Source organism: Aplidium turbinatum, chromosome 5, assembly GCF_918807975.1.
Source record: "Aplidium turbinatum chromosome 5, kaAplTurb1.1, whole genome shotgun sequence".
Classification (NCBI taxonomy): Eukaryota; Metazoa; Chordata; class Ascidiacea; order Aplousobranchia; family Polyclinidae; genus Aplidium; species Aplidium turbinatum.
Window position 1 is genome coordinate 25,827,611 of NC_137476.1, and position 27,294 is coordinate 25,854,904.

The following is a 27,294-nucleotide window of genomic DNA, read 5'->3' on the forward strand; positions in this document are numbered from 1 at the left end:
TCATTCATTTGAGTGACACTGTAGGCTACTCAACATGTTAGTGTAGTTTTTCTAAATTATGTCCCTTATTAGTTGCGACAGTTAGTTTTTCTGCATTCCTTTGTGCAATGGACATAGGCTAGTAAGATAACCTATTACATAGCAAAATGAGATGTTTTTTACCGTACTTATTGCAAAACAATGTACGGTACATGTAGGATGTGGACTAGAGGTCAGACAAATAAGCTTTGTGGTTGGGTTAGCTTGTAGACCTAAATTTAATAGATACCTTTATGCAAAATAAACAATGAAAAATAGTATTAGTGTTGTAGAAACTGGTGGTGCCAGCCTGGTTCGACACAGACCACTGTTTTCCCATGATGCAAAGTAAGCGATTGTTCAATGTTCATATATAATATATATTCATACATTCTTTCATTGATTCTGTGTTGTAACCTCCAATCAGATGAGATGTTGTAGACAAAATGTTATGGCAGTGGCTATTTGACCGGCGCCGGTCTTTGAATCTGAAACACTATTTGACCGGTCATGACGTCACTCTATAGGCACTTCTTTCTTTTTCTCTTTCAAAGCAAAAGACGAGAAGAGTGCGTATATAACTTGTAAAATCGACGATTATCTTCAACTGATTGGATGGCGCGTGGGTTACGTCTCTGGTTGGTGTTCCAGAAGGAATGAGTTCGATACTTCGCGGAAGCGTTTTTTTTTAATTTTTAACTAAATTTTGACCCGAAGTGACTCAATCGTTAGGCTGCTGCATTTTTGAAGTCAATTTTTATTTTCGGAAGCCTACAGCCCGATTTTTTATGTCTTTTCAACTATGAGTAATAAAGTCAAGAGTATTTTAATTTTCTTGAATTTGAGAATTTCTGTGGATAATTTTCCGTTCGTCATAAGAGGATGTGACCGTGTTTGCCGAACGACGCAAAAATGTAATGCGTCGTTCGGCAAACACGGTCACATCGCAAAAATGTAATGCGTCGTTCGGAAAACACGGTCACATCCTCTTATGACGAACGGAAAATTATCCACAGAAATTCTCAAATTCAAGAAAATTAAAAAACTCTGACTTTATTAACTCATAGTTGAAAAGACATAAAAAATTGGGCTGTAGGCTTCCGAAAATAAAAATTGACTAAAAAAATGCAGCAGCCTAACGATTGAGTCACTTCGGGTCAAAATTTAATTAAAAGTTAAAAAAAAACGCTTCCGCGAAGTATCGAACTCATTCCCTCTGGAACACCAACCAGAGACGTAACCCACGCGCCATCCAATCAGTTGAAGATAATCGTCAAATTTACAAGTTATATACGCACTCTTCTCGTCTTTTGCTTTGAAAGAGAAAAAGAAAGAAGTGCCTATAGAGTGACGTCATGACCGGTCAAATAGTGTTTCAGATTCAAAGACCGGCGCCGGTCAAATAGCCACTGCCAAATGTTATTTACATGCCTAAAATCTGAATAAGTTTAAGCCTGGGTCTAATCTTTATGCAGTACCTTTTTTTCATTTTATTAGTGCCCAGTTAGTGTTTTTATGACATATGCAAACTTGATATCACAATACAATTCGTTTGAACTTCTTTGTATAGGCCTACTTCATATTGGAGTGACAAAGAGAATGTTTGGAGCTGGTATACAAGTCCCCCCCTGGTAACTCATGACAAAGACAGGACTCGACCAAACATAAGGGTGAAACTACTTTACCTTCTCTTTACTGTTCACACACTTCAATCCACATGTTTTGGTCAATTCCTCTTTGTCATGAGTTACCAGGGGGGGGGGAGACTTGTATACCAGCTCCGAATGTTTATAGCATTGTATTAATAGACAGGAGTGGGCAACACTAAAAGGCGGAAATGCGGAAACACGGAAATAAGCCAAAATAACTTTAGAATTAAAATAGTCATAGTATGTAATGATCTCACAATTGCTTCTAAAAAATATCTTTTAATGATATTTCAACATAAGAAAATGTTCGGTATTGAGTTGTGTCTAAACATGGCATTTCCGCCTTTTTCCTATTTCAATAAATTCCATTAAATTTTGAAATTTACTCCAATAACTGTGGAATTAAAACAGTCAAAGTATTTAATGACCTCACAATTGCTTCTAAACAATATCTTTCAATGATATTTCAACATAAAAGTAGGTTCGGTGGTGAGTTCTTGTTAAAATCGCATTTCCGCCTTTTTCCATGTTGCAAGTTGCAACATTTCATTCTTTCATGATGAAGTTATCGCTATGTTAAACAATATGGACGCCAAGATCGTATTTTCGCGTTTTCTACATCGGTGTTAAATCGCTACTTCTGCGGACAATAGGCCTATACCATTTCAAGCCCGGCTTATTTTCGCGTTCCGCATTTCCGCCTTTTAGTGTTGCCCGACAGGAGTCAATCTTTTATCTTTACTGTTGTAATTCTAGATATGACAGCTATTATTTAAAGGAAGTGAATAATAATATGTATCAGCTAAAACGGAATGGGCCTATCGAGTACCGGTACACAGTTTTGTGCGGACTGCCAGGAAAATCATACCTTTCACATAATTTTAAGTGACGGCATATATAAATTAGATAATATTATGAAAAAAAAATAACAAAATTGAAAAGTAATGAGATGAAATAGATACAAGGTCGGTTTTAGTGACTTTAATTGAAATATAATATGTAAAAAGAGTTCACAAGCAACAGCACATGTCTTAACATTTTGTCCAATTTCAGATATCTCTTTTGTCCTTGTGGAAAAGTTATCAAAGTATTTTCTATATCAACTGGGGAGTGTTTTCAACGCTTAGTTGGTCACACAAAGTCTGTGACAGGTATCTCTCACCATCCAAAAGTAAAACTTCAGGTGGTGTTTATTTGTGCACACTGTACTGTCATGCGTTGTGGATTTTACATCGTTTGTTGTGGCCATTTTACTGTAAAATGTGTGTATTTCATCTTGTTGAACTAAATTAATTTGCCACATATTTATATTTGGACAATACGGTATATATATATATATACAAACAAATTGTTATATGATAGAGTTTTTATCAGTAGTTGTGTAATTTAGTCACTTTGTGTCTAATTTTCTTGTAATCATAAATTATGTATATTATATAGCCTATTCTTTTGTGTTAAAAGTAGCTGCATCTTGTTCTGATCACTTTAGCAGCTCAGCTAGTTAGCCTTTTTCTCATTTTTTCTATATATATTGACTTAATGTTTATGTCATTATGATTATGTATATAATGTATGAAGTGGAGAGTATTGAAAATCATATATATATATAGTGATTGCTGTATGCTATTTAAGCTACTACTGTATTACAATTTCTATTTTTTAGAATTGAAAGTATATAAACAACTTTTGATCTACTTTCAGATACTATCATGTTCATTTGATCAAACAGTTCGAGTGTGGGATTATGAAGATGGAACGTTATTATTGACCTGCAATTTCTCCGAACCACTGATTGGAATCTTCTGTCATCCTTTTTACCCTTCAGTTGCTTTTGTTACAAAACAAATCGGCACGTTATTGTAAAAAAAACGATTATATATTAGATGTGTTGTTGGTAGACTGCTAGCTCAATCTATACTTTGCTCACTGGTAACACGCAATAACATGTAGTGCAATAATTTTGATGAATTGTTGAGATGTGTTGGTCTGAATATGGCTATCTGCGCCTATCTTAAACATAGATTCAATTCTGTACTATTTCAAGTACCTACTCACTTTTGCTGGATCCTGCAATGTACATAGTGATGTGATTTGAAAGAAGTTCTATTGTAGCACCCAAGTTGGATAAGCTGTTTTGTGGCTACCTTCACTTAAATGAAATTTCTTAGCACTTACATACTTTTTGTTTGCACCACTGATGAGTTTTTGCAAACCTTTTCAATAATATTGAATCTTTATACAGCAATGTGTCTTTTGCCAAATGTTGAAAGTAGCTGCTCGTAGTGCTCGTGTTATATGAGTTTAATTTATTGTTTATATTTTTCAGGTAATTCCAATGAGCTATTCAGGTTTGAACTCAAAACAACACAAGCAGGTTCCAATGAACCCGAGTGTTACCTGATAGCAAAGGATTTATCCCAGCATGGTGATAAACAAATTGGTCTTTCATCCACGTTTATGGTGATCAGCGATGATCGAAAGTTCTGTGTCTACAAAGATCCATGCTTCACAAAAAGGAATAAGAAAATAAGGTAGGAGAGTGAAAGTGACGTGCCTCTCAATAAGTGTCAAACCATTGGCTGCATTGCTGAGTGGAAGGAAAGCTAAAGAAGGGAGCCTTGGCTTGACATTCAAAAGGGCTCTGGTTTGACCCAACCCAAAAGCATGTCACCGTGTGTTTCGCGAGACCCTTTAACCCTTAAACGCCTATGTGGGTCTCTAGTGACCCGAGCTGTCTTTACTTCCCCCATATCTCTTGGGACGTCTAGCCATATTCCGTGTGACTTCCAGTATTCTCAAAGCATTTGTTCTTCTCCCATTTCACATTTATAATTTTAAAAATATTCCACTGGTAAAATAGTTACTGCTGTTTTAGAAGAAAAAACTTATAGGGTCTCTAGAGACCCATGTCAGGTAATAGTGCAACTTTTTTTGAATAACAGTTTATTTTGCCAGCAGTAACTCTTTAAAGTAGGCTACCACAAACATTAAACTTAATTCGTATAATCAATAAACCATAAAGCAACTTCCTATCTTTTCAATTATTGGTGAAAGTTTTGTATAGTTGAAAATAGGCGAGAACTTCCCGTTGAATTTGCAACAAGAAAGACGAAAAGAGTTGGATCAAGCTTGTTTGGTTTTAGTGACAGGCAAACGTTAGTATCGTATGTGCCAAGGAAAAACAAAGTAGTAGTTTTACTATCAACTATGCATAATGATAGCCAGAGCCGGATTTAGCTGATGGAGGGCCCGGAGCACTTTTAGATCGGGGGGCCCCCGAGCAAAACAAAACACCTCTACGTCTACAGTAGCATTAATCCAGCACTGCACTGCACAGCATTTTGAAGAAACTTCAAAGGCTGAAAGAAAAAAAATAAGAATAACATAAAGTCACATTTTTTCCATGTAGGGGGGCCCTTCAAAAGTCGGGGGGCCCGGGGCACCTGCACCCTTTGCCCCCCTAAATCCGGGCTTGATGATAGCAAAGTCGATGCAGATAAAGGTTTACCTGACATGATACAAGACTATAATGGTACTAAAGCAGCTGTTGACAAAGTTGACCAACTTTGTCACAACTACAGTGTGCAGAAAAGGACAAATCGCTGGCCACTTGCCTACTTCTACAACTGCCTCAATATTGCGGGTATCAATAGCATGGTGGTCTTCCGAGCTAAATTTCCAGGAAGGAAAAAAGAAGCAAGTCATCGACGCCAAATATTTCTGGCAAACTTAGGTATGAGTTTGCTTCATCCATGGCTACAACGTCGAGTGCAAGTAAAACAGCTTCCAAGAGCTGCTAAACTATCGCTGCAAAAATGTGGATACATAAATTGACATCGACTCTTCTCAATCATCAGCTACACATGGGGGTGGAAAGTGTAAATGACGGCGGTGCCACATCTGTCCATCTCTCTGGATCGTAAAACACCTCATGTGTGCGAGGAATGTAATGAGCCGTGTTGTATCGATCACCTGCAAGTCACGGTTTTATGCCCCGATTGTGCAGCATGATTCTTGTGCTTAGCGTCATCATGGCTAGGCTATCACATTAGAGCACCTAGTAGCCTAGTAGAAAGTTGCAATTAATTGCTTTTCTTTCACTAACTTTAGCATTTGTTGAGTTTTGAAGTTATAAGTTATAATATTTGAAGTAACACTATTTCAATTCTTTTCTGTTGTTAACAGTTTGCAGTGTTGATCTTAAATTCGGTTACTTTTGCACAAAAAAAAAAATGTTACATTTGCAATTATTGCAAATTTTGTTAGTTTTTTTCGAAGTAGTATGCTTTGGAGTGTATAATAGTGAAATTGCAACACAGTGATTCGTTTCATAACCATATTTAAGAAAGATGTACAAATTAAAAGATAAAGCAATACCCTTTAACAGGCCGGGTCATTTGAGACCCAGATAGGTAATAACGGTTGGTGAAACACATAGGCGTTTAAGGGTTAAGGCATGTCTGAAGGTGAACAGGAAAATTAGCTTCTTTGCCTTTCCGTCCACTTAATCTAAATTTTCAACTACCAAGAGTAATTCTGGATACGACAAAAAAGTATCAAACTCAAACGTCGTACTCAAAACTCCTTTCAAAAATTAAGTGTTCCCTGTGTGAAGTATTGGGGATTGTATATAAAATAGTGAGTGTATATATCTGATCAATTAAGCACTACAGTACAGATAGATTAACTTATGATTAATTTCGTCAGAAATCTTGTCAAAGTTTTAATAATAAGAATAGTGAGCAGTTAACTCTTTGGTTATTATTTTCAGCCACACTTTGAAGCAAGCTGATCCGTCAATTACATGCATTTCTTGCCACCCCACTGAGGAAACATGCGCCACTGGTCATTTTAATGGAGAAATCAGAATATGGTACTGATCTTTTCACAAGGTTTACCTTGATATATATAGTTTCCATAGAAAATGCAGTACTGGGTTATTTGGCATGGGTATTGCGTTCGCTGTTCTTGCAAAAACTTATACTGGTAACTTGTTTTCTTAGTAACAAGGGTATACTATACAATAGCTTCATATTGTAGTTGTAGAGATTCATAGCATTTAGTCTTCAACTGAACTCGCAGTTAGCTTCTTTTTCACGCAGGTACAACATCGCCGATGCTTCGGGAGTCGTGACAAATGTTCGCCATTGGCATTCCTTGCCTGTTGGTGCACTCGCGTACACTTCTAGCGGCTCGATGATTTTATCCGGCGGCCACGAGGCGGTGCTAGTGCAGTGGTCCGAAGAAAATCGTGATTTTCTGCCTCGACTAGGCTGTGAGATATCGAACATTGCTGTGTCGGAGGACAGCACACTCTATGCCACGTCGCATACAGACAATTGTACGTGCAGTGTACTTTTTTGAGAGTTTTATAAAGATTTTCACTAGTGAGCTAGAAAGATGTTGTGCTAGATTGGCTGTTGCGATAAGAAATTTTTATATATTATTTTGACCCCTGTAACCAACTCAACTACTTTTCAGCAATTCTCATTATCACCAATTATTCCACGATAAAGCAAACCTTTGAAGGGTTCACAGCCGCCAGTCAAGGTACATTTCTGTTTGTTCATTTTCTTTTTGATTTTTCTGTTGTCAATGTCACAAATGGCCAAAGTCATTTAAACCATAATATCAATCTTCTACACTTGCAGCTTTACCATGCGGCCTGGAGTACGACCCAGCGACAAAGGCCTGCGTCACTAACGGGAAGCCTGGCCATTTGCTCTTTTATTTCCCACCCACAGACACTCAATTGTATAATGTAAGTATCAGCTTCTAACCAGAAACTCAGTCCTTTTTTTACATTGATTCCACGTTTAGCTGACGCCGTAATGTAAAAAAAGGACTGAGTTTGTGGTTTGGTTGTTGGAATTTTGCATTCTTGTGTTGGTTTGATCGAGTCCATCCTATGTGAACATTGGAGACAGCTACCAAGCCAGTAAATGACGTTGAGTCAATGCAAAAAGTTTTTTTTTTTTTTTTGACTAGATGTTTGTGCCAATTCGGCATCATTTGTTGCGACAAGTTAAGATTTATTCAAACTAATGGCATCTGAGTTAAGCTATGCTAAATTGATTTGTGACAAAAACAATTCTGTTATGTTTCTTGGCAGCCGATTTGTAGCAAGAATTGACAGCGATAGACACGTGTTTCGCCCATGAGGCTGGGCTCATCAGTATCGCACCGTATTCTGCCACAAGTTTATTCGACCACCGCTTTACCAGTCAGTTTAACTCTTATCTTTGTGGAAACAAAGAAAGAGCCAACAAAACCAGCAGGCGCCAGGGCAGAGGACATTGTGAAGAAAGGGGCGTTCTTCCCGGCTATCAGCACAAGGCTGAGCACTCACTAGTACAGCGAGCAGCTGCGATTCGCCAACCATAACGGTGTAGCTTCCACGCTAGCCATTCAGACCATCCAATCAACAATATGTTTCTCGGCAGCTGATTTGTAGCAAGAATTGACAGCGATAGACACGTGTTTCGCCCATGAGGCTGGGCTCATCAGTATCGCACCGTATTCTGCCACAAGTTTATTCGACCACCGCTTTACCAGTCAGTTTAACTCTTATCTTTGTGGAAACAAAGAAAGTGTGGAAGGTGTGGAAACAAAGAAAGTGTGGAAACAAAGAAACAAACTTGTGGCAGAATACGGTGCGATACTGATGAGCCCAGCCTCATGGGCGAAACACGTGTCTATCGCTGTCAATTCTTGCTACAAATCGGCTGCCGAGAAACATATTGTTGATTGGATGGTCTGAATGGCTAGCGTGGAAGCTACACCGTTATGGTTGGCGAATCGCAGCTGCTCGCTGTACTAGTGAGTGCTCAGCCTTGTGCTGATAGCCGGGAAGAACGCCCCTTTCTTCACAAAAACAATTCTGTTAAAGTTGTCCTTGGTATGATTCTAACTCAACAAAATCCATCCTTTTTGCATTAATTTAACGTCTGCGCTCTGCGGTTATCCTTATTCACTATTTATCGTAATCGACTATACGATCTCTTGCACACTTTCTCTATTTCAAACTTACTAATCAGTTTTTATGGTGTCTTTTACATGCATTTGCAGTTGGATATAATCAGCCGTAATTTCATTTCGTCAGTGGATTTAGAAAAGCCGTTGTCAAGAACTGTAATCACCAAAGTTGCATTCACCAAAACCAGGACAAAAGGTAGCTTGCTGTGTTGTGACGTTTTGCTCATGTTTTTACGGGCAGTAAAATCTATGTGGTGATTCGAACGCATGTGGAGTTCGAATACTGCGATAAAATTAGCTACAAACGTTGCGTAAACCGACAATACCATGTTTAACCTATTGAATGTTTTTTTTTTTAAGTACTGCAAATAACAAAGAAGTACAGCCACTTTATTTTGATTCGACATAAACGTGACATTTGTATTATAGTATTATAGACTTACCTCAAGTTAATAAACAAATGCATTTTTTGCTGAAAATTTCTTAACAACAGTTCGTGCAACTTTTTGAAGTATTCTATGTTTGTTAAAATATAACTTTAACTCTAGTATGTGTTGCTCTTATTGCCAAGCACTGAATGTTTTACTTGTTTGTTTTTTTGCAGAAAATTTAATGGCAACTCTCGAATTTGATAAGAAATGCGAACGCGATCAAAAGTTGAAGTTTTGGACCTACGACAACACAGAGCAGAGGTACGGTCTGCTTTTAGTGTCGCATACGTTCTGTAGAATGTTCTATGCTGTCAACTGGTGCGGCGTTTCTTCAAAGCATATATTGCAACCATGTTGCAACGTAATCATGAGCTTGCTGTCTTCTTAAAAAGAAAATTTATGAACCCAGTGGTGATTTCTTTTAAGATGAAAACTGGTCTTTCTATTATTCTGGTTGTTGGTGAATGTTCACTGCTTGTTGCCTGAATGGTTTTATGTGCAGATGTTCTACCGACTCAGATACCTGGTTTTGTAAAGGAATGGCAATTGTTAAATTTATTAGCAAATGACAGTTTTTGAATATTGTTTACTTTTGGTGAATCATCTTCTTTACACAGTGCGACGCTTTCCTCAATACTTTTCATGTTTCTGCAAGTGTAATCAAAATATTTCTCGTGTGTTAAAAGGCGTTAGAGCTAAACCTTTTCTCTAAATTCACCTCTTCATTGTAACGCAATCGTCATAACCCTCCCATGATGTTTGCAGCTGGCGATTGGAGACGGTGGTGACGTCACCCCACTCCAACAGCGATGTGACGTCATTGAATTTCCAACCGTCCGCTGCCATGTGCGCCAGTACATCCTTGGACGGGTCGATCAAGATTTGGGTCAAGACCAACGAAGGCAAGTGAATTCCTTTGTCAGTCGATGTAGTTTTGTCGCTGGTTAGGTCGACATAAAAACAAGTAATTTTCAAACAATTCGAGGTGGGATATTTTTTGTTTTTTCGGATATACTATTATGTAGCACCTTAAGCAGTGAAACATGATTACAAGGTTGTTTTGGTTTTTATTTTACTTTTGTGAAAAAATAATTGTTTTTTTAATTAAATGCAATACAAGACTCATTCTGTAGTTAAGCACTCTTAGTTTAGTCAAAAAATGTAACAATTTCGGTGCTTGTTTTTGTCCAAACGTATGCCCGGTTTGGGAAAAAGTTAGAGGCGTCTCGAAGTGAAAGGATGATTTATAAGATTATTTACACTGGAAACTAGCTTTTTGTTGACAAAGTTTCATATATAGGTTGGTTTTGTGACGGATCCACATCTTATCGGCAACTCCCAGCTGTAGACTCCGCCTTTTCCGAAGACGGATCTCTCCTTGCTCTTGTGGTAGGAAGCACTGTGGCCATTTGTGAGCCCGACGCGGTTGAAGACATTACTGTTCTATCATCTTTTCCCGTCGCCGTGAAGTAAGAGTGACCTTGATTACTTGTGTGAGACGTTCTGTCTTATTGTTTGAGCTTTATTTTTGGTAGATAGTTTAGTACGATTACTTTATTTTTACATTCGTCTCGGAGTTTTAATCATCACAGAACATGTTCTGTTAAAAAATAACCGTTAGGTTTCGCTAGTGCGCGATCTGACAATCCAGCCGAATCGTGGTTTGTAGTTTGGAAGCGTGAAATCGCGTTAGGTTAACGTTTGGTTGGTCACGGGTTCAAATCCCCACCGGCGCGGGAAGTTGGTCGTCTATAGAACGTTTTCATTCACACAACTTCCGTTCACAGTAGTCTTGCTCTTAGGTAGAAAAATCCACCAACAAATTGATTGAACACATGCATAACGTTAAGTCAATGTAAAAATGATGGATATTGCTACCTGGACAGCCACTTTTTGCAACATTGATTGCTGCACCAAATGAAGATTTAAACAAAATACATTCGACTATACTTTTGGCAGTTAGCTTATTAATGCACGTTATGAAGGACGTCTAGATCAACTCGACACACTAAAACAAATAGTACATGCAAGTATGTCGAATAAACATGAAATGTATGTCATGTGTTTAAGTATTATGCATAGATGAATACATGTGGGTTGTTAAACAAACCTCAATGTTATTACTTCATTGAAGTACTTATGCAGCATCTACTTTGTAAAAAGCTTGATCCAAGAGCGTTTGCAAGTAAAACCAACCCCGATTTAAACTGTCGACATAACTTTGTTTACAGTCTACACTACAGTATTTTGTTTATTTTTCATAACGCTCGGTCCTCTGGTAAGTTTTGGCAGCAAATGCTTGCGTAGTAATTTATTTTAAAATTTATCACTTCCGAGTTTAACCTTTTCGTTTTGTTTGATGTAATATTAAATGTTTGGCAGAGACCCGGCTGGTAAAGTAGGCCCCTTTTTTATTTGCAGACGTTGAATTTGCGTAAAAAGGATCGATTTTACGAGCTGGGGAAGAGCTATTGGCTTATCTCTTTCTCTTCTGGCGTTAGGACAAGTTTGTGACGATTCTACGTTAATATTCGTTGTGAGGTTGCGCTCGCTGTAATTGTGTTCTTCCAAAGAAAAGTAGTGACACTTCAGCTAACCAGTTCCTCTTTTTACGTTGCTCAACGTTATCAAACACTGAAATGATGTAAAACGGCAACTTTTTTGGCTGGAACCTTACCAACACCCGTGTGTGTTCTGTCATTTCTTTCTTTTTTGCAGATCAGTTCTGTTTGGTCGCCAGTCATGCTCTCACCTCCTGGTGGTTGCCACATTGGATCAAATACAGTGCTGGAATATGATCTCTTGCTCTCTTCAGTGGTATTCTGAAGTTTCAGACTTCAACTTTATGATTGAAGACAAGTGTTCAGAAAACATGGCGGTTTTCACAAAGCGCAACAAAGGTGAGATTCTCGAATAATCGTTCTCACCATCAATGAAATATAAAAGGTTTTACTCATGTCAGTTGTTAGTTGGTATCTTTTTTATTTAACTCTCGGACAAATCTTATGGCTATAAATCAGCTGCGCCTTCCTTGGAAAACACTAGCCGTGTGACATAATAACGTTTTCATGCTCAAGCATTTTGAAAATGCTTTTGAAAATGTCCTCAATATGTCATTTTGCCTATTCCGTGCAGCATTGCAGTGGTAGGAAGGTTGGAACTCGAGCAAAAAAGACTATGTTGATTTCGTGGGTTCCATTTTTAGTTCAAAGGATGAAAAGCGATATTTTGACGAATCGGCTCTTTTGTGAGTTTTGCAGCCCTTCAAAATAAATCAATCAGCTGCCATACTGGATTACTTGTGTCCCCTGCAGGCACGTTTTCAGTTGCGAAAGGGACATATTATCTAGAGTTCATGGCATGCTCAAGACAAGATGCGTGGCATGCTCACTGAGGGAGGTTTGAGGATCTCTTCCTCTATCGAACGATCTCGTAGGGTTTTTAGAAAAGTTGTAGGATTTGCAAGGCTAGAGTTAGATCACAGTGGAGTTCAAAGAGTAGAAATGGATGGAGCTTTACTATTTCATTTATAGTGATGTTGATACTTTGACTGATTGCGGGTTGGCGCCCCTTTGACTATGGCTCTTGATTTCTCTCATGAATATGAACAGTATGCTGCTCTAGAGAGAAATGCCGACGGCTCTCCTTGGGGCTATGGTCTATTAAACTGATGCTTTGATTTAATGGTCTCAACTTAGATTACATTTTTGCACGTGCTTTATAAAACTTGAGAAAGTTCCAACTGACTTTAAAGTTTTTGTTGGGCGGTGTTAACTTAGTCATGAACTTCTGCACATTTGAGCTGATGACTTATGGGTATTTTTTCATTGTTTTGACCTCATGAAGTTGAAGATAAAATGGTAACGTGGCAAGCACCTGAACAAAAGGAACAGACGATTTGATGCATGGAGTATAGTTTTCCCATGTGCTCCACTTTCCATCACACTCTTTTGTTTGGTTGCAGAATTGCGTGTAGATTTTCTCGCATCCCGGCTGGTTAATGTGGTCCGAGCACGCGTACGTGCGTGTCTTAACCCGATTCTCACAAGTGTTTCCTTCACAGCTCGAGAATGACTTTAAATACTGAACATATTTATTGGGCAGCCTTTGTATATCGTATCACATTTCATTGTCCGAATTGTTTGGAACAGAACCTTCGACCACAAGGTGGTGGTGTTTATCTGTCCAAGCTGACAGCGCGTTGTGTGTGACACCTTTGAGGACTTTAATTATTCCATTGAGGATTTTGTTTTGTAGACGAGATTTATCATCTTGCCCAAAGAATGCACATTTGTTTGATGATACCGAATTCATGCGTTTTTTGCTACATATATTAAACTGCAAATATACACACTGTTTTAAAAATTGTGCATGTATATTTCAAAAAAAAGGCAACACTTTGTGTGGAAACAAGAACAAAAATAAGAAAATGATTGATTTTTTTGCTACTCACTAAATACAGTACAATGAGCGCTTGGTTGTTCAAATACTATCACAAAACAGCAAGCTGTCGTGGACAGAGCATCTTCTTCATATCGTATTGCGATTATAAAAAACAAAGGTAATAAACGTCATGTGCTATTACACAGCTGTGTAGGTAAAATTGGTGGTAAAATTACTGGAATGTTTCAATAAGGCGTCCAGCAATAACGCCGCCAATTATGCGATGGAAACGCATCATTTCATGCTCTTAAATATACCAATCACGTGATGTTAACTCGTAATGACCTTTTGTCATCTCATCCGCTGCGTAGTGAACCAGGCTGGAAAAGCTCGCCTTTCTGATGAGGAGTTGACCTCTGATTCAGCTTTTCAACATGGAGGTCAAGAGTCGTGACTCACGACCCCGTAAGCGAAGCAAGCTATATTTGGAGTGGAAATATTTTTTAACACATACTTGGATCGGAATTATGAATGTTTTAGTGCAGTCTATGCTTCGATAAAAAAAATTGCAAGTGTTTTAATCGTCGTGGCGTGTTGTATTGCGTGAACATTCTGAAAAGGGATGGAAACTGCTTATGTTACTAAAGCATTGAGGTGTTCATCTCCGAAAGTTTTTGCTTGAGATGGTTTAAAGCGAGAGAATATTTTGAGTACATATGCGCAAATGAATAGAATAATCATGCAATGTTACTTTGGCTTTCACAGCTAGAGGAATTTCAATTTCAACAAATCATCTGAATAGTCTATTACTATTACCAACAGTCCAACAGACAGGTCCTAAATGATCTTAAATGTCCCAAATGTAAACGAACTTTTAAAGCTAAGATTGGACTCATTAGCCATTTTATAACTCATCGTTAGCGTTTTTATTGCGAAGACCATCATTCTCGAAGACGAGGGATAGCCATCATCAATGTCTCTGGCACTGTGCAGTCTTTCAGCATTGCTGTTGGACAACTGTAATCCTCACGTGTGAGCGTTCCAACAAACTCCACAATTATTCCGAAGCAGTTTCTTCAAATGTCACCAACATTGCAACGTGAAAGGACACTTAGCAGTTTCCTTCAGCAATAATATTTGTTTTCTCTTTTAATTGAAAGGCTTCACGTATTCGTCCAAGTCATCACCTCTTTGCAAAGAGCGTGTACCTGTGTATGTATTCTTATACACCGACTCTCTGCTAGTTGGTGAAACCGGGGCTGAGTGACAAGTGGATGAGGTTGCTGGGAGGGTAAGTCGTCTTTTGGAATGTGTATGAGCTCTACTGAAGGTTGCGTGGATTTCTGAAACGGGCCTGTGTCGACGAGGGGGTTTGGTGGGCCTCATCTGTGAGGGGGTGACTGGTAACGGTCGCTGAAGATTCGGGCAAGATGCCCGATACATGTGAGCTCTGGGAAGCATATGTTCGTATTCTGATGCTTGAGTGCTGTTTGGAAACCGGAACTGATTGTATGTTGTTGATGGGTCAGTCTGGTTTGTAGCCACTTCAAACGACAATCTTTTCTTTTTCTTTTTTCGACGCTTAATATAACACGCAAGGTAAAGTATTATGCCAAGTAACAACACAATAAATATTGATTGGATCACAAACACATATTCTTTAATTACTGATGAATTATCTAATATCTGAGGCTCAACGACCTCCTGTTTGGTTGTGGGAGTCTGTAGTGTGGTAATGGCAAGTTGTTTGCTTCTGTTATTGAGTTTTGCCTCCGGAATGTTGAACTTATTCATTTCGGTTGTGGATAAAGGCAGTTTATTTTTCTCTGTTGTAGATTTAAACGTTGTTTGTTGCTTCGTTTCGGTTGATTCTAGTGGCTTTTTTGTTGTTGATACGGTTTGTTGAATCGTTGTTGATGCAGGTTGCTGTTTTGTTGATGCGGTTTGTTGAATGGATGTGGTTGATGCAGGTTGTTGCTTCGTTGTAGTTGTTCCCGGTTGCTGTTTTGTTGTTGTTGTTGATACAGTTTGTTGTGTTGAGGCAATCGAAGATGTTGCACCTAAATTGTTTGATAATAAACTTTTACCACAATTTGTGTGTTGTATTATTACCAGTTTAGGCTAGTTCGAACTTACACAATTAACTAAAATCTTCACTTCTACACAAGAAACTCATTGCTTTCATATTTTCTCTGACCTTCGGATGCCACAGATTCATTAAATTAATTAAACTTGTGAAAAACACAAGAACTTCTTTCGAAATAAAAACCACAGCATGCCAGGTTCAAACATAATTTCTGTCACATGACTGAACACTCTTGGATACGAAGTCACATCTTTTTGCTAGTGAACGACGCAGGTTGAACTGCTGCAATCGCGACCGAAGAGGATTCTTAGACAAAATGATTCCATATCTTTCGTGATTCTTTATACACAGATCAAAGAATTTTGCCGTTTATAAATAAAAAATATTAACGTTGCCGCATTATCCGAGCCAGTATTGTCAAGACTCAAGAGTTGGGTTTATAACACTAACAGCTATGCCAGGGGTTCCCAAACTGGGGTACACGTACCCCCAAGGGTGCATTTCGACTTTTCAAGGAGTGCATTAGATTAAGTATAAGGATATTCTTTCCATATAATACCTTCTAATCTGCCTTAAACTATTTTTTATCACGTGATGATGTTAATAATTTGAAGACCTGAGATTAAAAACTCCTTAGTAAGTCACATTTTTACCCCAGTAGAAGCTTTAACTATACAACTACAGTAACTACCAAGTTCACATGAGTTATTTTGTCCAATCACAGCACACTTATTTAGCCGATATATTGTTTGTTTGATTGATTGATTGTAGTGTTTGTTTAACCTTGGATGACATTGTTATAAATAACTTTGTGTGCTTTGATTGGTACAAAATATCATGTATGCAATCTTCTAATGCAGCTCTACTGTTAATTTGTTGCAATATCTAAACTTTCTAAACCCAAAAATATGTGAAAAATTTTAGGGGTACACGAGCGAATCTATAAATTGACCAAAGGGTACCGATGAACAGAAAGTTTGGGAACCCCTGAGCTAAGCGAACGTCTGATGGCACTTTCACCAAAAATAATTATTGCGTTGCTTAAATATAGCAAATCTTCCACTCAGCTCCTCAATGCAAGTTTAACCAGTTTGAAAAGTCCCTAATAAGTAAATTTTGTTTATAACCATAAGTGGTCTAAAAGCGTTCTATGCGCTAAATCACCGTCAGTTTTAATGCTTTTTTTCAATACCTGGCCAGTTGATTTGAGGCTGATTTGATGGGTTGCAGGAGACTACTTGAGTCTGATCAATCTTTGCCGTCTTGGCACAGTTCAAGCTGCTTAGATTCAACTTCACGCAGAATCGTTTCCGTATCTGAAGTTCAATAATATCCGAGTGAAGCATATGAACAATCAACAGCACAATAAACACCAACGATCCTCTCAATCTTGGTGTTCCTGATGACCTTCACACGAGGCGATTGTCACCGCAGAGTTATAAAATTCCCATAAAACGACCAAATTATTTGATTCCAATTTCTGTTACAAGTAGTACTTAATTGCATTATACAGTTAGTTATCAACTTTTGCACATTTGAGCTGATGACTTATGGGTATTTTTTCACTGTTTTTACCCCATAAAGTTTAAAATAAAATGGTAATGTGGCAAGCACCTGAACAAAATGAACAGACGATTTGATGCATGGAGTAAAGTTCTCCCACGTGCTCCACTTTCCATCACACTCTTTCGCTTGGTTGCAGAATTGCGTGTGGATTTTCTCGCATCCCGGCTGCTTAATGTGGTCCGAGCACGCGTACGTGCGTGTCTTCACCCGATTCTCACAAGTGTCTCCTTCACAGCTCGAGAATGACTTTAAATACTGAACATATCAACATAAACTTAATTTGTTTCAAGTGATACAAACTTGGGAGAGGAGTGAATTTGCTGTACTATAATTAGACGATAGACAGCGTAGCCGTAATAATTAGACTCAACCGATAACAACACTATTCAACCAAATTACTATCATATATTTATGGTATTTCAAATGAAGACTACAGAATAAGTTGTCTGTAGGTTAGCTCACTATTCTGGAAATCTATGTGAAAGTTGAACCAGATTCATGTTATATTTTTTTAAGTCACGCCGCGTAACTTTTCGATACAGGCTACCATAGGGCAAGAATTAAGACACATCAAATATCATCTTCACGTTGTTTATGATCCACACTGTCGTTCTCGAAGGAATGTTTACACAAAACTACACTCTCCATTGCCCGCAATAATATCGTATCAAAGTTAGGTGAGGTTTACCCAGATTCCAGGTTGCTCGCATTTTCGGCAACTTCGATATTGTTCACGCCAATATCCATCTCGACATGTGATGTGAGGAGCTATGGACTGGCTGCAGGTGTTGTATCTTTCCCATTGGCAATCCTTTGCAGAGCTGCACGGCGTCCAAGAACCCCATTCGTACCCAACCTGGAAAAATATTTATTATTAACAGTACACTTCTCAACTTCACCATATTTTTTTGTTTGGTACAAGCACATTTTTAACCTATATCGTTAAACTGTTTTGCATCACCGTCTGTTGACTGCTTGAAGCGTATGCTTCTTTTTGAACAGCAAGCACAAGTACAGTAATTTCACTCATATTCAGTAAAATTATTCAATCCCTTTTTTCGCCTTGAACATAATATTGAAAACACAGTTATTGCAGGATTTTAAAAACTTATTCAACGTCCGTTTCAGCAAAAAAGTAACGTAACGACCAGTCGACCATACGTCTGCTAATTAGTTGCGCTCTGGAAATTAAAATGAGTTTTAAAACAGTCTAAAAACCATGGCCACCTAAAGATACGGCCTGATTTGTCACATTTTGCAGAAATTTCCAAGTTTTTCTAACTTTGGACGAACGTTTAAATAATTTTTTCTAAAAATTAGATTTTTACGCTTTCTTTATTCTTTTCCCCAGATGACACAATTGGTTTTAACATCCTCACATGTTGAAAAACAAAGAAAATTTGATTTTGTAGATTTTAGTCAGACTGTTAATTTTCAATAACAGTCTGATTTTGCGTTTTTCAACTTACTTTTTCTCATTTGCTACTGCTTCCCCAAGGCAACAAAAAAGTTTTTTGTCATTAGGAAACTGCAAAAAGTAAAAACATCTCAAAAAATGTCAGTCAAGCACTAGCAGTAGCTGTAATCAAAATCTGCAAAATGTGACAAATCAGGCCACATCTCCAGGTGGCCATGTAAAAACCTATTTTACGAACTATTGTTGCGAACTATTGCGATTGATGTTTCAATGTTTTTAATCGGTCTGCAGTTAAAGCAAGCCGTTCTTGCTGCAACGTTCTGTGAATTCATGCAAGCCAAAGCCACCTGGTCGGTTCTCTCGCTTGTTAAAATGAAGAGGTTGACTTTGTTGTATTATTTTTAACTTGTTCCAGCGTAGTTTTGTCAGTGTTAGGTATGTATCTCTAAGTTTCTGGGCAGCCGATTGTAGCATCGAATAGACAGTGATAGACACGTGTTTCGCCCATGAGGCTGGGCTCATCAGTATCGCACCGTATTCTTTCCACTTGGGTAATCGACCGCCGCCTCATATCTATGTTGTTTGATTCGAAGCAAAGTCGTCATTGTGAGTAGAGTTCAGTAGAGTCATCGTAGATACAAACCTAACTCTTATTTTGCAGTTTCGTTTAAAACTTTTTGTACTTTGTAGTGGTTAAATTGTTGTTTTTTTCTCCCAAAGCAGTTTGAACAATATGAAGTATTGATGCCACGTGTAGCTTTGCAGAATTGTAGCACAACCGTGATGTTCCAATTTTGTTTTCCGCTGGTTATTCACAACCATGACAACGATCTATTCTATAGTACAGTATAATAGAATGGCATCGTTTCCCGTTTATTTGTTGCAGCTCTGACGTGATATCCGTTTGGCTGGTGCTTTTCATGTCCGATCGTTTCCAATGCATTCACAATACGGTCTGTTTCAAATTGTATAGCTGTCTAACTTTTTGATAAATTTTAGGTTGTGATTTTTGTGCCACACCTTGCGAAAAAAAGCTTTTCACACAACGCTATGTTGCTACAATTGTGATAGACATGCTAGGTTATTTCAACAAGATAAACTATGCCAAGATATCAAAGTTAACAAACGTCAATTTGTTTAGTTTTAGTTGCTGCATAAAATCTGTGTTTGCAAAGCCATCTATTCAGTTCGGTGTTTATTTTTATTTGCTAAAGTTTTTGAAAATATGTTGGTAAGTCTTACAAATGCATTTAATCCATTAGCTCTATTCACAGTAAAGTCTAACGTAATGTTACGCGTCCTGACGTTTCCACTACGTGAATACATTGTTTACGGTTATGAGTTCAAGGGAATATTTAAAGCAGCACACTTATTATTGAATTTTTATATTTAAGTTTTATGAACAAGTTTGTGACGAAATGCAAATCTTAAATGTATGCTTTTCTGCAGATAAAAAATTAGCAGTTTAAGCCTTCTTTTCAAAAATAATTATTATTGAATCTATTGGACGTTTTTAAGTGTTCGTTACGGTGAAACAATAATGATAGTTTTCTAAAAAAAACTTATATTCTCTTTATTTCTCCAAACAAACACGAAGTTAATATATTTTTAATCGATTAAAAATATGGCAATCCAATCTGCACCACTTACCACATTTGCAGGCTCTTTAACTGATTTTGCTTCACTGCGTAAACTATCGCCACTCAATAAAATAATTAATAAAACAACACAACGATATTCCATTTTACTGAACCAACAATGCTGCCCTGTCTATCATCACTCATGATCTATCCTCTCATTGTATCTGTGACATCAAGCAAGGAAAGACTACTACGTTTCACTTCCGTTGTGTTTTGTTTCTGGATTGCATGTTGTGTTGCACGGTGTTGAAAGAAACGTCACTTTTGTTGTTTTACCGTTAGACGACGTTAAAGCAACTCATAATCGTGTTTTTGTGCATATGCAGCAAGATCTGAAGGCTGCCCAAACCGGATGTTGCCACACAGGCATTATGGTTACGTGTCCATTGCGTCATTTTATGATTTGTGAAAGTGGAATGATGACGTTTTGTTGTGATTTTGAAAACAATTCTTGTTTTTTGTTACTTTCCAGGCAGCAAAACCCGTCATTTTTACATTGATTCAACGAATCAATGTCAAAATCACCGATTTTTCTGTCTGGGTAAAAGCTGTGGGCTACGTGGGAATCTGGTTACTTGCACTTCAAATCGGATAATCCGGTTAAACAGATAAAAAACATTCCAAACTGAAATTTTGATCTGAGTGTAACAACTGATCCATCCACCTACCTCCCAATTGTCGTTGGCTTGTGATTTTCTGATTTGATGCCAGTTGAAAATTGTAAACACGTAGATGCACTAACCTGATGCGCATGGAGCACTCCGGCAATGTTTTATTTACCACCGTCTGTCCGCAAATCTTTGTATTTAATTTCACCCAAGTACACAGAATCTGGAGATTTCCAGTGTTTGCAAACAGTCTGAAATAGATTGGACATGATCTTGAACGAATGAATGTGAACAATCTGACAAAGCTAGTTTGAAATAAGGTAGTGAAGAATGAGGAAAAAAATACCAAACAAAACATGGGAAGACACTGTGAAGCATGACCTGACAAAAAGACGTTTGAAAATGAAGATGCCAACAATAGAGAAAAATGGAGGAGTCTCTGCAGACAACTGGTCGACCCTGATTTTTCAGGATGATGACCAGGCTTCTTTGAAACAAAATGGAGGGAGACGCTTGAGCGATGTAGAGCGCACGAGTGTAATGGTAATGTAGAGATCACTTACCTCGTCTTATTGCCACTTATCTTCCAGCTTGGCTAAGCCGTAGTTTAGTTTTGAACTAACTTCTTACTTACAATTCTTCTTGCTTAAAATTTCAGTTTACGTCTTTCGACCATCTGATCGAAATCCAATATTTTCCTGCAAAGGTGACATCAACGTCGTGGCAGCTTGCTTCGTTTCAGACCTCGACGAAACGATAGATTGGCTCAATAATTCTTCACTTTACTTGGTATCTAGTGATATTGTAAGTATAATGTGTTTGCTTTTGTTGGTTCATTGCGTAGTTACTTAGTTTTTGAAGAAAAGTTATCACAAAGCATGTTTGTCAACCGCCATCGATTTTAAGGCTAACTTTATTTAGTGTTGGACTGTTGGTTCACATTTGTGGACCCGTATATATCGCTTCATAATCGTTCAAAAGTTCAGACAAATTTTAAAACTACACGTCCCGGTAAAGCGTTATTGTCTACTGTACCTCTATATAGGGGTGTTCAATTTCGATTTTCGATTTCGATTAAGGTGATATTCGAAATTCGTTTTTCGTATCGGATCATATTCGAAATTATAGCAGTCCTTTCGGGTGAACGTGGTTGAAAGTAACGCGAGTGGCGCGAAATCTGTCTTGTCGCATTTTGCAAGCGAAAAAAGACTTCGACGCATGCGCATCGTCGATCACGTGACTATCACACGTTCTCGCCAGGGTTCTCGCGGGTCCATCGGCCAGTCCTGCACCAGGGATGCCAGGTTGGCATTTTTAATGCCAAATTTCACAAATTTCTCTCAAGAAGGAAGATAGCTAGGTTGTGCAATAGCAGAAAGTGTAGGCTGAGCTTTGTCGCAGATTTATCAATTTTTTACCGAATCCATAGGCGCCTAAGCCGTGGGGGCAGGGCCGTAGCCAGACCGCAGAGCAAGGGGGGGCAACTTTTTTTTAGGGGGGGTGGTGGGCGAAAAACTTTAAATGGGCAAAATCATAATTGTAGCTGTTGCTTGAGAATGTTGAGATTTTGCCAAGGGGGGGGGGGGGGCGAGGCCCCCGGCTGGCTACGGGCCTGCGTGGGTGCCAGGCCCCCACGCATATTTCTGTGTGGGGGCAACTTTTTATGCTGTATTGAATATTGATAGCCTACATAAAACAATAGATGAACTAGCGATCGGCAGCAGGAAAACACTTTTTGAATGCAAACCGCAACAGCTATAATCACTATGGACGAGTTGCGATGCTACAATCCAACACCAGACAACAAAATCTGTCATTTTTACATTGATTTAATGTCTGCAGACGTTGAATCAATGTAAAAATGACTGATTTTGTTGCCTGGGACATAGCAAAAATCTACCATTTTGTGTCGATTCAATGTCATCAGATGTTGAATGCACCCAAAAACAACATAATTTGCTACGTAGACGGAGCGTGCGTTTAGCTTTATGCGCTTGCAAACATACTCGATGTCGCTTTCGAGTCGAAACCTCTGCACTCTGCAGTGAAATGTCGCGGCAGTGAATCGCTCGCTGTGAAAATGAACTTGAAGTTTTTGGGATCCCAGCGACCTCGGCTCCAGCGGAGCGATCGTTTTCAAAAACTGGCCTGACCTTCACGAAGCTGAGATCCCGACTGACGGGTGACCATGTCGATCAGCTTGTGTTCATAAACACCAACATGGGCCTGGAGCTGTAGACGTTATTTTGTGTTCTTTTTTCGCAAATTTTCATGGCTTTTTTTCGCGTTTTCTAGCGAATTTTCATGTCGTTTCTTTCAATAAAATCTCATTTTGCTGTTTAGTGAAGTGAATAGTTGTGATATTCGAAATTGAAATTCGGAAATCGAAAACAAATTAAATTTCGAATATTCAAATAATCGAAATTGAACACCCCTACCTCTATAAGACAAATTCACACACACATTGGAAAGCATTGCAAGTGAAACAATACCATGGAGCATGATTTTTAAAATTAACGAGGAATAGTCCTCGTGTCTTCTGAGAAATATTATTCACAAAGCTCACGTTGGATTTTTCAAGCTTTTCCATTATAGCGAAAAAGGGCTGCTCGGCCGTTCAAACATCAAAAGATGCAATTTTCTTGGTCTGGCGACCAGTGTCATTTCCGTCCTCTACTCCATTCCAATACGATGTTTTTGGTGCTCTCAACGGCATCATATAAAATTCGAAGCCCCAAACTATGAAATACGAATGTGTTGTCGCGTTTTTTTTAAGAGGTTGACTTTTTGTGCACATCAATACGCAGGCAGTGATAGGTTGAGGTCAAATGTCTCCTTTTTTGTTTTATTGTGTCAGTTGAGTCCAGTGTAGTTTGCGGAACAATGCATATGACGTCACGCCAAGAGAGGGCAGTTGTGGTTGTCACGTGACGACCGGACGTACGACGTCATTTTTTGTGATGTAATTCAACTCCGTGAATCTGGTTCATATCACGAGTGATTGCAAACGTGAACTACGTTTTTCGAAATGTCGCACGTGCCTTTACTTTTTGTTGCCTTTTGAGAAGAAACCTCTCAATGAAACATTACAAGAAGTTGCTTTCCCTACAGCACTTTTAAATACTATCATGTACTCATTGACACTTTCAACTAAAGTCGTCAGTTCATTGTTCTGACCGGTGGCTATGCGAGTAAAAGCAAAACCCTCATTGCAACATGCAATACTAATATGTAAAGTCCCGTTTTGAAAATGTTTTTGCTTACCGTTTGTGTCTGGTGCAAGTCAGTAATATTGGTTCGATTTAAAATCATTCGATCAATTCACTATAAAAAGAACCAATAAGCACACATAAAATGAAAAAAGACCAAGTTGTTTGCATATCTTTTTTCTGTTTGGATAAAAACGCCAATATGGCAACTCTGCATCAAAGTGTCGTTCCACCACCATCACAGCACTAAAATCTTTCTTACATCACACGTCATAATAAGCATTGTGACGCAAATGAATTATTCGAGTTTTTAATAACTTTGCTGGTTAAGCGATGAAATGGCAGCAGGATGGCACTTTGATCTGGATCGTTTTGTTGCATTTTCTTTGCATGATGTTATTAAAAGCGCAGTTTTCTTTCATTTGCTGAAAAATATTGTTGGATAAACTAGAATCTTTGGCGAAATTGGAGATTAGATTAGAACTACAATTAGAGTAAGCAAGCTTTTACTAAATTAGATTAAAATTAGAAATACAGTAGGCTATCGACATTTCGCTTTTCGTCTACTTTGTCCAAGTCTGCTGTATAGCCTATAAAAAGTACATTATTTTGTAAATCAGATAAAGTAAGCCTTTTTGTGTGGCGGATACGGCAGAACCCGATGTAATTTCAGATTTTCTTGATCTAAAATACGTAATATTCACTCTGGTTTTCTCGTGCATCAAGATGTTGAGTTCTAGCTTTTAGCCTTGATTAGCTTTTAACATTTTACTGTGCATTGAAGTTGGCATTAAGATTTAAACAAATATTTTGTCCTTGTTGCCGTGTAACTTACGGTTGGCGATGTTTCTTTGTCTTTGGCATGAGACTATTTTAAAGTCCCTCCTATGTGTAGACGGTTCACAAATTAAGCGACGTCGCCGACCTCGCTGACAAAGGCAACCAATCACGTCCAAGCATTAAGGGCTCAATAGCGACACCTATGTCTTCTCTGCTCTCGACAAAAATTGGAAAAGTTGGAGAGGACTTGACGAGGACGTCACTCCGCCAAGCCACTATGGAGGTGACAACAATGAGAACTTTAGATCTTTTAAAGTTTGTTTTTCTTCAAAAAATTCTCTCAACTTTATTCACGGCGTAGTGTATTTGCAAAGTCGAATTAATGTAAAACTACACATCAATGCTGAAATCGTGTTTTTGCTAAATGCCTCGTATTTTCCACTGTTTTGGTCATATAATGTAAACCCGTCTTATTCACCTGCGAGTCTTCAATCTCAGGAGGCAATGCATCACATTCTGAACACCCCTGTGCACGTCCTTCCTGCGATGTCGATGCTCTGTGATCAGTTCGTGTCTTCTCTTCTGTTCGATGCAACAAAAGAGGAAGAGAAAGTTGGAAACCTTGACGAGTGAGTAAAACTTCGAGAGAAAAGTGTAGTTTGTATTTTAATAAAAATTTCCATCGCTTTATTCAGATTTCTAAGAGTTGAGCCCAAATGTCTGCGGATTTTGTTCTCTGATGCGCGCTACCAATTACAAAACGGAAAGTTGTACAGACATGTAGCGAAATAAGTACGGATCAATATATGTGCAATTTGGGAAATTTAATGCTTTACTATTCTATTTTATTATTTTCAGTTCTCTTGTTAAACGCAAACCACTCGAAGATGCCCAAGGAGCGATTGACGCCAATGACGTAGTTATGGATGACGTCACATCTGAAGAGGTTGACCCCATCAAGAAAGACTTTGATTGGTTGGAAGGTTTCTTTGCTAATAAATTCACAAACCAACATTGATCATGAAGGACAGGACTAGTCAAAACAAAAACTCGTTGCATTTACGTTGACTCTGTCTCTGTGTGGCAGACATTGAATCAACGCAAATTTGTGTAATATTAGTTTGCAATAAATGCAGAGTCGTGGAACTGTTTGTCTGTTCTATCCCTGGTTCTGTATTACCATTTGTATTTTTTCCCAAAATTTTTTGCTGAGGTTGCTTCTGCAATGCATTCATATCTTAACAGGTAGTTTTCACACAGGGGCGGGTTAGGAAAACGAACCAGCGCGAAAAGTTAGACATAAAAGTGACCCCACTGTGATCAAGCCAATTTGAAGGTTAAGTTTGCATAATTTAATAGAAAATACTTTCATTAAGAGCCCGATCGAACGACAGTGGAAGACGCCACACGCGAGTTTCACCCCTGTTTGAGATCATTACTGGTGCATATCCATTATCCATGTGTCTTGAGCGGGAATCGAACTTCCGTCTAGATTCTGCAACGGTGTACGGCTACGCGTCAAGACAATGAAGTTAGCTCAGTGGTTACGCGCCTGGCTCATGATCATGCGGCGCTGGTTCGACTCTGGGGGAGTACGCTTGAGCAACGCATTTCAGGACTGCTCTCCATTTAGCGGCACCTAGTGAATGGAATAATTCCCCGGCAAAAACACTTCAACAATCGGAAAACATCATTCTGTCAATCTCGGTAACCGGCCCTGCGTCAAGAGCCTCTACAAGTATGCGAAACCACCAGGAATAACCTATCAAGGCTTTGTCAGTCCGAGGATAAAGATTCAAAACCAAGTTGTTGTTACGGTAACTCTTGTTTCGTTGAGTGAATTGCCGTCTTCCAATGGCTTTACAAATCCTCACAACCCCCCTAATTATTATAAAAATACTCTCCTATCTAAGAAACGTGTTTTCTTGTTCACGACAGTGACATTCGTCATTATCAAGCGGTTCACCAGGAAAATTTCCGGTAGGACAAATCACCGCCAATTCAATTAGCCGACACTTTTCTAATCTTAGAAATACTGTAATTACACCAAAAATTAAACTTGCCTACATGAAAAGAAATTTATGATTTGTTATAAGTTTAGGTTTAAATAGTCCAAGTAATTTACATGAAGGAAAATGTCATACAGCCTACTTAAACATCCTTGCAATGTCAGTCTACTGCTATTAGTAGGCCTACTGTATAACAGTGACGTTCGGTGGCTTAAACCGTTGGGAAAGCAACTTGGAAATATGCTTGGTCACAGCGGTAAACCATAATCTCTTCGTGGGAAAATTGTAACGTAAGATTCCCAAATCCGTTCGTCTGCATGCAATGACCCAAAAATAAACACACTTTCGAAACGTCTATTCAAAAGTGTATTCCAGTAAAATTAGCCCGAGGCTATCGAAATGACTGGTGCAACGCCGTACACCTAAAAACTGTCACTACAATACAAATTACTTGGATAAAAGACGGAACTTTTGTCCAGCTAGCAAGCACTAAGCCAACAGTTAAATGTGCGGCCAACTTTCA

General features: G+C 38.5%; 2 protein-coding genes across 2 annotated transcripts; one reads left to right on the forward strand and one right to left on the reverse strand.

Moving 5' to 3' along the window:
- Positions 1–202: 202 nt before the first annotated feature.
- LOC145770146 (WD repeat-containing protein 75-like) lies at positions 203–25,900 on the forward strand. Its single transcript, XM_082581732.1, has 17 exons — positions 203–366; positions 2,721–2,850; positions 3,369–3,516; positions 3,994–4,198; positions 6,439–6,540; positions 6,770–7,008; positions 7,149–7,217; positions 7,319–7,428; positions 8,736–8,838; positions 9,247–9,334; positions 9,839–9,975; positions 10,374–10,542; positions 11,792–11,973; positions 21,432–21,577; positions 24,878–25,045; positions 25,261–25,391; positions 25,621–25,900. The coding sequence occupies exons 1-17, from the start codon at positions 287–289 to the stop codon at positions 25,778–25,780; spliced, it is 2,367 nt and encodes a 788-aa protein (XP_082437858.1). The 5' UTR covers positions 203–286; the 3' UTR covers positions 25,781–25,900.
- On the reverse strand, positions 13,280–20,268 carry LOC145770118 (uncharacterized). Its single transcript, XM_082581701.1, has 5 exons — positions 20,176–20,268; positions 17,797–17,964; positions 17,157–17,363; positions 16,735–16,858; positions 13,280–15,516 (listed from the first exon to the last, which is right to left on the reverse strand). The coding sequence occupies exons 1-5, from the start codon at positions 20,266–20,268 to the stop codon at positions 14,606–14,608; spliced, it is 1,503 nt and encodes a 500-aa protein (XP_082437827.1). The 3' UTR covers positions 13,280–14,605.
- Positions 25,901–27,294: the final 1,394 nt, after the last annotated feature.